Source organism: Mus caroli, unplaced genomic scaffold, assembly GCF_978045245.1.
Source record: "Mus caroli unplaced genomic scaffold, Mus_caroli_1 scaffold_14, whole genome shotgun sequence".
Classification (NCBI taxonomy): Eukaryota; Metazoa; Chordata; class Mammalia; order Rodentia; family Muridae; genus Mus; species Mus caroli.
The window spans coordinates 107,043,804-107,057,978 of NW_028227269.1; the positions used below are offsets into that span (position 1 = coordinate 107,043,804).

The 14,175-nt window shown below is 57.3% G+C and overlaps 1 protein-coding gene across 4 annotated transcripts in view; it reads right to left on the minus strand.

Annotated features, from left to right (window-relative positions):
* Window positions 1-3,488: 3,488 nt before the first annotated feature.
* Begain (brain enriched guanylate kinase associated) overlaps window positions 3,489-14,175 on the minus strand; it is a 36,003-nt gene continuing 25,316 nt past the window's right edge. For 2 of the 4 annotated variants that reach the window (XM_021179369.2, XM_029484310.2), the window contains exons 3-7: window positions 9,957-10,118; window positions 8,748-8,814; window positions 8,101-8,208; window positions 6,636-6,719; window positions 3,489-5,631 (exon numbers count right to left, since the gene is read on the minus strand). In XM_021179369.2, the coding sequence (XP_021035028.1) occupies window positions 4,261-5,631; window positions 6,636-6,719; window positions 8,101-8,208; window positions 8,748-8,814; window positions 9,957-10,118 (1,792 nt within the window). In that variant the 3' untranslated portion in view covers window positions 3,489-4,260. Of the gene's footprint in view, window positions 5,632-6,635; window positions 6,720-8,100; window positions 8,209-8,747; window positions 8,815-9,956; window positions 10,119-12,520; window positions 12,614-14,175 lie in introns of those variants that run through there. The other 2 variants (XM_085830650.1, XM_029484311.2) reach the window with 2 other exon arrangements.

Sequence of the window (14,175 nt, forward strand, 5' to 3'; positions counted from 1 at the left end):
GGGATGTGGCAGAGTGGTGTGTGGCTTCACCCCCTACCCATTCTGTGATCTAGTCCTGGGCATGACCTGTCCCCTTCCCTCCCTGCCCCAGTTCCTCATCCGTGAAATCAGATTCAGGGAAGCAGCCTCCATATGTGTTGGGATATGGAAGAGTGTTGGTCATACTGAGTCATAGGGCCAGAAGTGGCCCAGGGATGCTGTGTTAGGACATTTATTTTAGTGTCCAAGGCATTGAAGGGTATCACCATCTGGGGAAAGCAGGTCAGGGCCTTGGGCTGGGCCTTGCCCTAAAGCTCCTGTGTCCTTGCTGCCACAATAGGCCGGCCTAGGTCCCCTCTTCCCCTGGCTGATGGCTGCCTGCTCTGTGCTCAGGTGCCGCAGGGCCAATGTCCTGGGGACAAGCTACTGTCTCTTCCCCATGAGCATACAGAGAGATGCCACAGGGGTGTAACTCCTTCTTTCTCAAGCAGCATGTCCCACCCTGTGCTGTCCCGTGTGACACTCAGCAAGATCCTAGGCAGGACTTTGTGTCCCGCCATGTCCCTGGCACATAAATGTCCAACGAATGACTTCTGCTGGGACCCAGGCTTTAGAACCAGTCAGGCACAGATTTGAAGTCTGCCTGAAGTATTGCATGACTTTGGGCAAGCTTTGTGGTTTACTCAGTGTCTCAGTCCCCCCCCCCACACACACACACACCATCCCCCTGGAGAGCAGCATGGGGCCCATGTTCATTGGGTGCTCGGGTTACTTGGATCTGTGTGGCTACCTTGTGACACTGAGCCTGTTCAGGCTGGGTACCTGGCCAGATTCGCTCTAGGCTTTGCTGTGGTGGGCCACGGGCTGGTGGGACCCTCTCCTACTGTTGACTCTTGCTTTCAGGGTCTTAGCGTGGGCCAGATTTTATCTCGGTAGAGGCTGCTGGCAGGAGCTGCCTCCTTCCTTCCCACTTGCAAAACCTCACGGTGAGCTTCAGAGTGGCTGCCGTCTGCCTCATACTAGACTAGGACTCCTTGCCCAGGAAGATGGAGAGCTATGATCAGTAGCTCTCACCGTGAACCAGAGGACTGATGTGATCCTCAGAGAACTCAGGGCCCCTCGTAGCATCTTCATTGAGTGTCTCCCCGAGTGCAGGCCTGAATGAGTGAGAATACAGAAGCAGGGGGTCCAGCCTTCTCCAGCCTCTCCCACTGGCTGTCCCTCCCCCTCCTGTGGTTGCCAGGGTTTCTATCTTCCCCAGGATATCTTCTGCCCCCCTGCAGTGATTGGCTCTGGTCACCAGGCTTTTCCTGGAGGGCTAGCAGGTAGCTATCTATAGAGGGGTTCTCTGTCTACCTCTGTACTCAGCCCTCTCCTGCCAGTGTCCCTGGGACAACAGGACCATAGAGCCCTAATTAGACTCTGGGACTACCTCCTGGTGGTATAGGATTGGCTTCTCACGTGAGAAAGCCTTTGCTTTCTCATGTACACAGTGGGGCTGTTGGGACAGTGAGGGTAGGGAAAGAGCTCTTCAGACTGTCTCCTGGATGGTGCTGCCAGGATAGACAGATACCAGGATAGACAGATCTGAATCTCTATGCTGACTCAGGTCCAGGGGAACAGTCATGCCTTTCTAGTGGTCCCATTGTGGTTGCTTCCTGGTGCCATCCCTAGGGTCTGGTTTCTTTCTGCAGGGGTTGGTGCATTGCGCCCCTGTATTTGCCCCAGCTGGCTTCCTGGGCAGGAGGACAGGTGTGTCCCATGTTTGCCGGCTTCTTCAAATGCCTCTTCCAAAGAACACTCAGAAAGACTGACTTTGATCCTAGCCGAGGTGTCGGGGAGTTCACCATTTGCAATTTTAAAAATAGGCAAGCTAAATTTGGAAAGCGCGGAGAAAGATGAACCTGGAGTGTGGGTTCTCCCTCCACCCACCCTCCCCGGCCCAACTCACCCCATCCCACTTTCACATCTGCAATCTGCAGCATCAGAGCAGAGGGATCCTGGGAGCAGAGCTGCCTTGTCTAGAGATGCCTGTACAGGTTGGACCCACTCCTGTCTTGCTCACCGAGTCAGGTTGTGACTTTCATCTGAGTTATACTAACACACATCCCCTGTCACCCTCCTCCCCCTGCCCCCCAAGAGTGGCCATGGCCCTCTGTGTCTTGCTGAGGAGGCTCCTCAAAGAGTACAGAGGCATGCCAGGAAAACCTGTCCCTGAAGCCTGCATCCTTGATTCCTTTCACTGTTTCCCAAATGGCTCTCCATACTCCACCAACCCAGCTGGACTCCATACAGGAGGTTGCCAACCGTCTAGAAGGCCCAGGAAAGGCCCAGTGTCCTCTGGATAGAAAGAAAGGGGGAAATTAGCCCTGCCTCTGGTGATAGCCAACCAGTGGGAGTGTGGCCATGCACTTCCTGTTGGGGTCTCGGGGGAGGGGCTATGGATTGTTTGCAGTGGTTTAGCATGCAGATGGGCATTGCTATAGACTAGGCGGGGTCTGAGTGGACTCCTGAGAGGGTGCTCTGTGGATGAGGGGTCCCCTACCAGGCTTCACCTGGTAATCTGGGCATATGGGGACTGGCAGGAGCTACCCTATGACAACAGGTATGGGCACAGAACATTGGAAACTAGTGGCTCCAGGGCTCTCTTGTCAGAGCGGCACCAGAGAGCACGGACTGTTTTAGAATGTCCTGCTGTCATCTACCTGGGCCTTTGCTGGAGTTCCCTGGTGTACTCCTGTTCATCCTTCAGTAGCTGGTATGAACTTCTCCTGACCCCATCTCCTCTCTCCTCTAGGACAGTGAGAACTCTCCCTGATTTAGAGTCTATGAGGCCCTTTATCCTTAAAGCTCTGAGCCTAGCACTACATCTGTCTCTCTCCCAGCTTCTTGGGGGGGGGGTGGTTGCAGGGCCAGCATGGGGCTGGCTAGCTGGCTCTAACACAGAGGACAAAAGGAAATCATAAGACCTCAACCCAGAGCTTACTCTAGAAGTGCTCTGGGGAGAGTGATGCACAGCCTGGGGGTTCTGCGCAACAGCACCCCAGTGCTCTGATGGCTGCTAGCTTTGAAAGCCAAGGCAGAGCTGCGGGGCATGGAGCTGGGATGAGGTAGTTCTCAACAGGAAAGGGCCATGGGTGTCCACAGGAGGCAGATGGAGAACCCTTCTGAAGGAAGGAGCCACCGTCCTAGGCCTTGTTGAAAACCCCACAATTCATTTTCAGGGTTTGAATGGCCGTGTGTCAGATAGCCAGGCACACAGAGAAACGGGGTGACATGAGCAGGAAGCAAAGACACAGGCCCGCGTCTGTGTCTGGCTTGCATGAACTGGAAGGCAAGCTGTGTAGACCCCTGCAGGGTGAGTCACAAGTAGAGAGACACAGCAGTGCCATCAGAGGACAGCGTTGGTGGCTCTGCCAACAGGGACCAGTGAGGGACACCAGGTCCCTTCTTCAGTACTGGTTAATGATGCCCAGAAAGAAACAATGCAAACCTGGGCTCTTTCCACTGCTGTCCTTTATTCAGGAGTTCGAGATACAGTACTAACAGACTGGCATGCATCACAGAAGACAGGTTCACAGGGGTGGGAGGAGGGAGGAGCCTCATGTCTGAGGTAGAGTCAGGTGGTCTCGGGAGGGGAAGGGGAGGAACGAGCACCGGCTGTTTTGGGGGTGTCCCTGGCCTCTCTTGGGCCCACAGGCCGGGCCATGGAAGAGCTCAGGGTGGATCAGGGCGGAGTGCTGGCTGCACTGTGAGACGAGAGCATAAGACATTTTCTGCGCCCTAAGTGGCTTTGGTTCCCCTCCTCAGTGTACAGAACTTCCCACTTGTTCCCTTGTTTCTGGCTTCTCCCCTCTTGTGGAGACTGGTCCCTCTAGGGTCCTAGCCTCCCCTTCCCTGGGGCAGGCCCCATGCACCCTCGCTGGAAATGAGCCAAGGCTGCCATCCAGAATCTAGCGGCAAGTGTGCGAAGAAACACTCTCTTTCCCTAAAAAAATAGCTTCACTTACAAAACAGGGGATGCTCACTTCAGGGAAGGGTGCAGAGCAGAAATATTCGGGGTTTGTAGCAGAGCCTGGGGGGTCTGTAGCAGAAGCTGGGGTGGACAAGACGACGCGCCAGAGGGGGGGTCTCTTCAGGTTCTACTGGGGTGGTAGTAAGAGGGTCAGGAGAAACTGGAACTGGACTTCCTTGGCAGGGGTTGGGACGAGGGGGTGGGGTTAGCTACTCCCTATATGGGGCAAGGTGGCAGGGAGTCTGACTGCAGTCTGCTGATGGCAGTCAGTTGAGCAGGGTACCGTAGAGCTGGGCTTTAGTGAGACTGTCCTTGCGGCTCAGCCCAGAGCCTCCAGTCCTTGGGAAGGCCTGCTGGGGGCTGAGGCGGGTGGGAGGGTGCATTTCAGGAGAGGCCTCCATGGAGCTAGGCTCCAGGGACTCGCGGGAGCCATGCTCGGGCTCCGGGCTACTGCCAGCCCCACACAGCTGCACCCTGAGCCTATCTCCATCCCCATCACTGGCTGCGTAGCCAGCGAGCGCATCAGCCGAACGACTGGGACTGAGGCTCAGATCGCCACCTGCTCGGAGGAAGCAGGGCTCGGCCAGATGACCCTGAGACAGGTCATCGCCCTCCGAGAAACTATCGGCCTTGTAGGTGGCATAGAGGGGACTGGCACGGCCCTCGGCCTTGTCGCCGGGGCTGCCACCGCCAACGGCGCCCCCGCCGCCGCCGCCGCCGCCGTAGTAACGTTCCGAGTAGTTGCAGGGCGAGGCGGCGCGGCCGGCAGCGGCGCCGGCCTGGTAGGAATAGGCGCCCACATCCTCCACGCTCACGGGCCGCCACTGGCCTCGAATGTCCTCCCCGGCAAGCCGGTTTCCGCTCGGCTTGGCCCGCAGGCTCCACAGGTTTGGAGGCATGAGAGCCTGCTGGGGACCGGGGGAGGCCGGGTAGCGGTAGGGCTCGGCCGGGTACGGAGACACAGTCCGAGCAAAGCCTGGGGCGACCTGGGCCTCCAGCGGGGAGCCCAGGGTGGACGCGGCCTTGGCGAAGCGAGGGCCGCTGCTGTAGGTGGCGGAGGGCTTGCGGTTGAAGAACTCATCGCGGCTGCTCAGGTAGATGGCCTGCTGCGAGGCGGTCAGCGTGCCGGCCTGCGCGTGCTCCTTCTCCTCGGACGTGGCGCTGAAGCTGGAGTAGGAGCTGGAGGTGGGCAGCGAGGCCGCGTAGCCCTGGTAGGCCTCCCGACGGTAGGCCTCCGGGAAGGCCGCCGCCTCGGCCTCTTCCTCCTCCTCCGCCGCGCTGTCGGTGGAATTCTGCGCCCGCAGGAAGCCCACGTCGGTCACCGGCGTGTCCACGCTGGGTCGCCGGGCGTGCTCCCGCTCATCGGGGCAGTAGAGAGCTGGGTCGCTGCAGTAGATGTCTCCCTTGTACGGGGGCCGCGGGCCCGACTTCTCCACTCCGTCGCGGTAGCCCAGGTCGCGGGCCGAGGCATCCGACATGCGCGAGGACAGGCTGCCCGGGTCCGGCTTCTCCAGCACTTTGGCGATGACGCAGGTGGGCACGCTGTCGGCGTAGGACGGATGGCACAGTGCGGACGGCAGGCTGCAGCCATGCTTCTCCATGTGCAGGCTCACGCGCTGCTGGAAGTCCGAGGGCAGCTGGAACGGGCGTGAGGAGGAGAGGAGAATGGGGACAGGTCATAGCAAAGGGACCCAGCCCTGGCCCCGAAGCCAGGGCCATACCAGCATCGCCGACGGAGACGGACAGACAGACAGACAGACAACAGGCCTCCCTAGGTGTCTCACCTCACACCAGCGGGAACAAACAACCCCCAAGGACGAAAATATCCTCAGCACCTGGGGTTCCCCATCACCTGTACCCGCCCTACCCCAGGGGGCCCAACAGGCTAGAGAAGCTGGACCCTAGCTAGGCTCCAGACCAGCACCCTTTCTGGGTCCTGCCTAGGGAGGGGGTGACTTGTTTCTGCCAGATGACAGTGTGGGACCTCCTCCCCCATGCATTGCTGAACAAGACAGACTCAGAAAACAGATGCAACAAAGATTGAGTGGCCAGTGCTAGGCCAAGGGTCTCCACGGAGTGCCTGTGGCAGGTAGGGGGTGTCCCGCTACTGTTTGATCTATTTTGTGAGTGTCGAAGGTTTGGCCTGGCCTAGGGAACGGGGTCATGGAAAGTGGTCTAGGTAGGATATTCCTTGTGCATGTGTGGTGGGAGAAACAGTCTGGCCAGAATGGTCACAGATGGGCAGGGTGGGCTCTGTCTAGTTTAGTTGGGTACCAGACAGCCTAGACTTGGACTCTGCTGCAGCTCACTCTGTGCCTTCAATAAGGCCTGTCCTTCATGTCTGATTCTTGTCTCTAATCGTGACCAGGCCCCATGGTGGCTTGGTGGGGTGCACACAAGGGGTAGCCCTCAAATGAAACAGCTGTGTGTAGCCCAAGGGTGGGTCTGGGAAGTGTGGAATGTGGGGGGGCTCCTTTCACCATCAGGAAGCCGGGACCCAGGTGCACGAAGGACGAGGGTTCAGGCTCACCGGGTAGCTTCTTCCTGGAGGGTGGGGAGAGGCTTCGGGGTGGGGTGGCCCCAAAGGAGCCGGGTGGTCCTGGGACGGGGCGGGCCTGGCTGTGGGGCGGGGCCACGTTACCTCGGACACCTTATGGACCCTGCCGTAGGTCTGGCTGCACTGCAGCAGCTGGGCCGCTAGATTGCAGTCCTTCCTATAGAGCTCCTGGAAGACAAGAGACGGTGTTTGGCGCAGCTGCCCTGGCCGGTGCCCAGAGTCAGCAGGGCAATGGGAATGGAGAACAGAACAGGCAGGGTGGCTGATCCCTGCCTGGGCTCCACACTGTTACTGCTTTGACCTGCTGGTGTGTGGAGGATGCCCAGTCAACACCAGGCCCTCCACAGGCTGGGGCAGCAACAGGTGGGCCCCCCATCAGCTCTGAGCTCCCAGAAGTTAGCAGGTTGGTCTACCAGGTCTGGGGTTCCTATTCCTGTAGCTCCTGGAATCCAAAGATGACTCCGTGGGAGTTCTGGGCACAAGTCAGGGACAGGGATGAACCCCAGCCCCCTCCCATCTTAGTCTCCTGCTTGTGGTATTGACTGGTCTCGGGGCTGGTTTGCCAAGCAGTGTTGGGGTCAGGGCAGGTATGTGACCCCATGTGCAAGTGGGAGCCTGCTCAGCCTTGTGAGCTGAAAACAGATGCAAACAGTAGGAATGAGGGGTGTTTCCCCTTTGGAAATAAATCTCTGTTGCATGTGCCTGTGGTGGACTGTTTCTTGCTGTTCTCCATAAACTACAGCTGGCCTAGCATGCACCTGCATTGCCCAAAGAGCCAAGGACACTGCCTCAGCTCCACTCAGCTGGGACCAGTGTCCCGAGCTGCCCTCTCCCAGCCCACCTTTGCACCAGGCCTGCATGAGGGAGGAAAACTGCTTGAGCTGTCTCCTGCTTGGGACCTCCCTGCCCCAGGAAGGGCCCAGGCCACCAGGCCTCTGAGTGCCAACGCTACAAATCCTAAGCACTATACTAGTGAGACTATCAGAACCCGCAGCTGGCACACTTGGGCACTTGGCACTTCTAGCACACACACACACCCAGACTGTTGGCTGTCCAATTAACTCTGTACTTTGCCTATATGAACTTAGAGTTCAAAAGGGCAGCTGTTTTTCTTTCCTCAGACTGTGTTGGCCAGACTGTAATCTCAGAACCTCCTAAGATCTTGCAGTAAGGAGCAGAGGCTAATTAGTGTGTCCACAGTCAGCCCACAGGGGACAGTGGCAGGGTGGCTAGCCATCTCACAGGGCCTTTGGATATCTGCACAGCTATTGTGTGATACTGGGGCTGGCTGAAGTTACAAGTCCTGAGTGGTCTGGGATCATGTGTGGGACAGAGGCCTCCTGAGTCCCATCTTCAGTCCTTCCATCAGAGGGTCTGTCAGTTACCCTGAACGCTGCTCCAAGTCCTCTTGCCCTGCCCACACCATTCTCTGGAGCCAGGCTGGAGTCCCTTGGAATCAGAAAGGCTCTGCCTGCCACGGCTTCCCCTGGGAAGCCCCCAGAGAACACCTGTCACATCCTTCCAGGCACAAAATGCCCACGGCACTCACGTTGTCCTCCGACAGCTTGTCAATGGTCACCTTAGCCTCCAGCAGGTGGCTGTTGAGGGCGACAATCTCGTGGCTCATGGCGCGTTTCTCTTCCTCATAGTGCTGGCCCTGGGCAGTGGAGAAGGAGGGGTCTGTGGTTAGTGCCATAGCCCAGCTGTTGGGTCAGGGCTTTTATGAGCCAACAGCTGTTGACAGCAAGGTGCCCAGAAGGCCACTGGTGCAAGGGCTAAGACCCAGGTTTAATCCCATCCCACCGCTGACCAGCTGGCCCAGCCTAGGCCAAGAGCTTCGGTCACCTGCTCCTGGTGTCCTGTTTCTGAGGTGGTGTGTGTGTGTGTGTGACTTGCCCTGCCCATCTTACCCAGTGAGTTGGGAGAATGATGCACAGCATGGCCCCCACCTGTCCTGCACCTTTGGGTGTCAGTTTGAAGACAGGTAGGCTCTGAACACCCGATACCAGACAAGACCAAACGGGAACCTCATCCTAATATAGGGGAAGTGCCAGACCCCCATGGCTGTTCTCTGAGCTGCCCACACAGGCTCAGCTGCCCTGGACCCCACCTCATTGTTATCCTGAGGGTACCTCCCATGCAGGGGCGCGAGCCTCCAGGGGCCGTGCAGTGAGAGGACGACGTGCTGGAGCTTACCATCCGGTACAGCTTGTCCTCCAGCTCTTGGTTGATCCTCTGCAGCGCCATGTAGTTGCTCTGAATCCTGCAGCAGGAAGCAGCAGGGGGTGGGGTGGGGGTCAGGGGGGCGTGACTTGCAAGGCCTGACCTTCCTGCAACCCTGGAGACCTCACTGCTGCCATGCCCTTCCTAGCATTGGCTGCCAGGCACCGAAGCTCATCCGACCAACTGCACCTGATTCAGTGTCTGCGTGTGCTTCAGATCTCCTAGGCCATGGCTGAAGCCCCATCTTTCTGCCCACCCACAGTAGGGCTCCTCCGAAGAACACGGGAAGGCATATCCATGTGTCTCAGACGCCGGCAGGGTGGTTTACGGGTCAGCCGCACACACGGAGGAGACACGCGCATGCGTGGCCCCGGGGTGCATGTCAGTGAGTAAGTGTGGTTCCACTTGGGAAAGCAGGTAGAGATGGGAGTGATGAGCTCTGGACGGCCATTGCTAGTGGCAGGGGGACTGGGTATGGTGGCCCTTGTGTCCTCTAGACAACCTCTGCAGTATTATTTCTGTCTTGCCAACGGGAAAGGGACACAGAAAAGATGCTTAATACAGTTAAGAGGCAGAGCTGGGACTTCAACCAAGGTCTGGCTGCACTGCCTAAGCTTGGCTCCCGTACAGCTTGACAGTGACATTCAGAAGCCCAGAAGAATGGGGCCATTCGATGAGGGACAAAATGCCCTCAGGACAGCGCCAGCTGCTACTCTAAATATTCAAAACAAATCCAACCTCTAGCAGTCTGTGTCGCCTTTGTGTTTCTAAGTTGGGGATGCCCACAATAGGGCTTAGAAAAATAAATGCACAGAAGGAAAATTTGTTAAGAATCACCCTCCTCTCAATGCATCCTGAGTCCCCAAGCCAAACAAGGATGCAGCTCCTACGTTCAGTTTCTTCTCGGGAGATTAGTCGCCAGTGGCGGGTGGGGTAGGAGCTGGAAGCGGACCCTTCTGTGCCTCTGCTAGCTTGTCCGATGCCAGAGCAGAACATGCACGAGGGGCTGAGGAGCCAGGTCTGGAAGAGGTCCTGGAGGAGCCTGCCACTAGTATCAGTGGTCCCAGATTCAAGGCCTAGGTGGGCTGCTCTGCTCCTAGTTCTCCACGTTAAACGTCCCCTAGAGGTGGGACTGGAGCGATCCATCTCCTTTCCCCCAACCCATCATAGCCCCATCCTCACCTGCGCAGTTTCTCCGTCACCTTGTCTAGCTCCTCCTGGGCACGCCTCAGCTCAATCTCCAGGTAGTGGCGTGTGGAGTCAAACTCCGTCTCCAACTTCTCCAGCTTATGCGTGGTGTAGGACAGCCGCTTGCGCAGCTCGCCCTTCTGTTCCTGGAGGGCACTGCAAGACACCAGGCAGCTGGCCAGGCTGTGGCGCTGAGCATGGGGAAACTGAGGCCACACTGGCCAGCCAGGCATGCCGTGGGCATGTACTGTGCACTCAACCCCACTAGGACATGCGTGTGTGCACTCAGGCATATTCCCCCACCCCCCGGTACCCTCCATGGCAGCTGTGTCAGCACTCATGTCCCCTCAGGGATCAGGACTCTGTGCTGCCCCCTGGGAGCTCCAACACCAAAGAGGATGGTAACTTCCAGGAGACTTGCTGTAAGGCAAGGGGCAGGAGGGAAGTTCAGGAGTCACGTTGGAAACCTGGGGGTGGGGGGTGGCAGGTGCTGGGAGCCACAACTGCCCAGATGTGCTGTGGGGACCTCCCTGACTCAAAATCCAGTATCAGAGGTGTCCTCAATCCTGGGAGTAAGCTGCACGTGCCGTGGGCACACTCCCAGCCACCATCTTACGCATTCCTGGATTCCTGCCCAGGCCTAAGGGAAGGAGGCGGGTCCTCCTGAGACTCAGTCCCCAAAAAGAGAATCCAAAGGAAACCCAGAGGCAAGGCACTGCTGCCCACACAGGCCCAGCTGCCAGGTGTTCTGCCGCCCTGCCCAGCTGGCTCTAAGTTGCTCTCCTCCAGGCAGCCCGCCTGGATGCACCCACCCACTCCAGGCAGGCACTACTCAGGCCTTCCCTCCTCTGTGGGGTGGCAAGCTTCCTGGAGTACCCACTTCATCCCCTGAGGTTTGGGGTCCCTTGCAGAGGCTCCTGACTGCACCCTTGGGAATAGACAAGCTCATTGTCCATATGCTGGGTGGCCCCTTCAGCCTGACTCTTCACACTCTGTCAGCCTCCAGGCCAGGCTCTTCAGAGCTATCACTGTAGCATGTTAGGCCTTCCACCTTGACCCTTTCTAGGGCCTGCGAGGCAGCCTGCGGCACCTGCCTACAGCCACCTATCTTTTCTCAGTTCGGATTCTGCCCACCCTGTTAAGGCTGAGCCAAAGTCACCCCCATCCCTCCTCTCCCCTGCTCTGAGAACCAACCAACAGGAACAGACTCCGTGGTGCCGATCTGGGACCTCCCAGGAAGCACTGCTCCCTTAGAGCCTTAGTTTACCGTGGGCATCGAGTGGTCTTCTAGACACAGGATGACTCACTGGTCCACCAGCCCTTCCTGCCCCTGATGCCCTCGATCCCCCAGCCATCATAGCCACCTACCCCTCCAGGACAGTTGTTGGCCAACAGAACCCCCAGCTGCTAGGTCGCTAGCCTGCTTGCGCCAGCGGTTACATCACCCAGGCCCCTGACCCAGACACACATCCTCAGTCACTGCGGATGGTGTTCCCATGGCATCTTCTCCCTTGCATTTAGCACCTTCCTACCTGTAGACCTTTGTCTGGTCGGAACTGCCACTGCACTCAGCACCTTCTTGGGCTCCACCCACCAGTCCATATCCCTTGCTTCCAGACTGCCCTCTGCACCCTGAAACCTGGAGAGAGCCATGGCAACTCGTCCTTGTCCCCCCGCCCCACTCACATCTGGCCGTACCCTGGGGTCAGAAGCTCCTGGACAGGGAAGACCCTGGTGGTTACTTGGGCATTGCCATCATCTCCAGCCAGTGTCCTATTCTCCCACAGTCTAACTGAATCTCTCCCAGGGCCTCAGTTTCCTATAAAGCAGAATGGCCTTTCCATATACAGGGAGCACTGCTGTCGCTGGTACCTGCCCTGGATACAAGACCTGACACAATGGGATGGTGTGGGAGGGAGTGGAGCTGCAAGGCCACTGGGAGACTAAGCTTGGGTTGTAGGCTCCTGTGCTCCTAAGGGGCGGGGATATGGCTGGATAGGTGTAGCAGCTGGGTCAGGGCTTTCTGGTACCCAGACATAGCCTCTTCTTTCTTTTCAGGGGAGAGTGAGGTTTATTTTGGTATACAGGTTACAGGCCATCAAACTGTGAAGGGGAACCATGGAGATAGCCCCTTAACATATGTGCAGGGGAAGGGGGCAGAGGAACTGAAAACAGCCAGAGCCCCAGAATCCCCAGGAGCGATGATGGCGGTGGCTTCTTTTTGGTCAGTGTCCTGGTGAGGGGAGGGTGGCTGCATTGTTGTGCCTAGGTCCTCTTCACCCAACTAGAAGACCTTGGGCAGGCATTAGAGTCCTGACCCCATGCTTCAAGAGGGGGCCTGAAGGAACTGCTTTCCTTCTAGAAGGTCTCTCTGGCCACTCACAGGAGCCCAACGATGGAGCTGGACTGTAGCAACGAGGTATTGTGAGCCAGGAGACTTCTTCTGAGGCCATCTGTCCTGGGAAGCTGGACGCAGACATGGGACACAAGTCCTGGGACAGACAAAGACACACCAAGGAATGGAGGGGGTGTACAAGGGGAGACAACAGGTGTGTTACCTGTCCCAGAGCGAGGGTAAGGACCTGGCCAGGCGGCCCGGCAGGACTCGGGGCTGCCCGAGGCACAAGGGCACCCAGGGGCTGTGCAGCCTGTGGGCGAAGAGGACGGAGCTGCTCAGAACATGTGGGGTGCAGCCCTGGGGCTGAGGCCAAGAGACAAGAGGGCAGGGTTGTTCAGGGGCAGCTGTGCCTCTGATGGCCCCACTGGTAGCTCTGAGCTCATTTGGTGACACTAAGTCCCCTTGGACAAGGGTTTCTTGGTCACTAGCTGGGTTAATTTGGGGTTTCTCTTCCTACCCACAGACCTGCATCCTGTATCATAGACCCAAGTATGTTGTAGGGAGAACGTCTCCCCTTCCGTGTGTTCTAGATCTGTCAATCGCCTGTCCTGCGCTCGGTCTGGGTTTCTGGCAGACTCTCTTCCTGATGTGCATAACTTCCTGGTGAAAGGGGCAGGCAGCTCCTCTCTGCAGGGAGGCCACATTGGCTGCTATAGAGAGAGCTACGTGACTATCCTTCAGGCTTCGGGGTCTGCAGATGACAGGTGCTGGACAGTGGGTGGGTATAGAAAAGAACACAGGTCAGGATCAGTCCTGATCTGGCACTGCCCTGCTGGAGGATGGTGCCACACATGTGTGCCTGTCACAAGGCCATGGCCCACCTGGAACCTTCTTGGTCAGGCCTGACACACGGACTTGAGGGGACACATGGCAGGCATGCTAAGGGCTGAGTTATCGTCAAGCAGCCACCGAAGTGGGTCACTTCCACCCACAGAAGCTCCTGGCTGGCCCAGAAACCAGGTTTTCAAAAAGGGCACAGGACAAGGCAGATGTGCCAAGAGCTGTGAACTCCCATTTTAAAAAACTCACTGCACAGACCATCACAGAAGAAAAGAATTGTTCATTTGTTACGTCTGGGTATTGGAATGCTGGGTAATTGAAAAAAAAAGTATACTTTTCTGGGTTTGTCATCTTTTCTATAGAGGAAAAACTTTTCTTAGGATCAAATTTTGTCACTGGAAAAAAAGTTCCCACAGGCATCGAGCGATGAGCTGACAGATGCAGGGGTCGGGGTCTGGGGGTTCTCAGCCCTTCACAAGGTAGCCACTCCAAAGGCTGCAGAGGCTGAAGCAGGCTGGGCTGTCTCCCTTCCTGGCTTGGCAAAGACTAACAACAGTGGCCAGAGTGTCTTCCTTGGACCCCTTGCCAGCAGGTTTCCTGTCAACAGCCCCTCTGCAGGGCTCTCAGAAGCTTGGGGAATCTCAGCACTAGATGACATCTGGGACCTAAGGGGAAACTGAGGTTCACAGAAGGGCTGAATGTGTCTGGGCTGAGAGGGAATACATGATCTGACTCTGTAACTTACAGGGCACTTAAGCACCACTGAATGTCTGCTTTTGTTCTGAACCAGGCAACACAGGGAAACTGTCAGTGTAGCATTTGATACAGGAAACATTCTCCCGGACCTGAGGAAAGGCTCCTCAGGGTTATGCCACAGTCCCAAGATCACCAGGTAAGTCTCAGGACTGAAATATGGACAGGTCTATTCCTCTCTCGTACACCATTCAGGACACGATAGGAGGAAGCGAGCTGGCTGTGGGTTGCACTCACTTCTAGCAGGGCCAGAGACTGCCCTGGCTTGGTCATCAAGGCTGC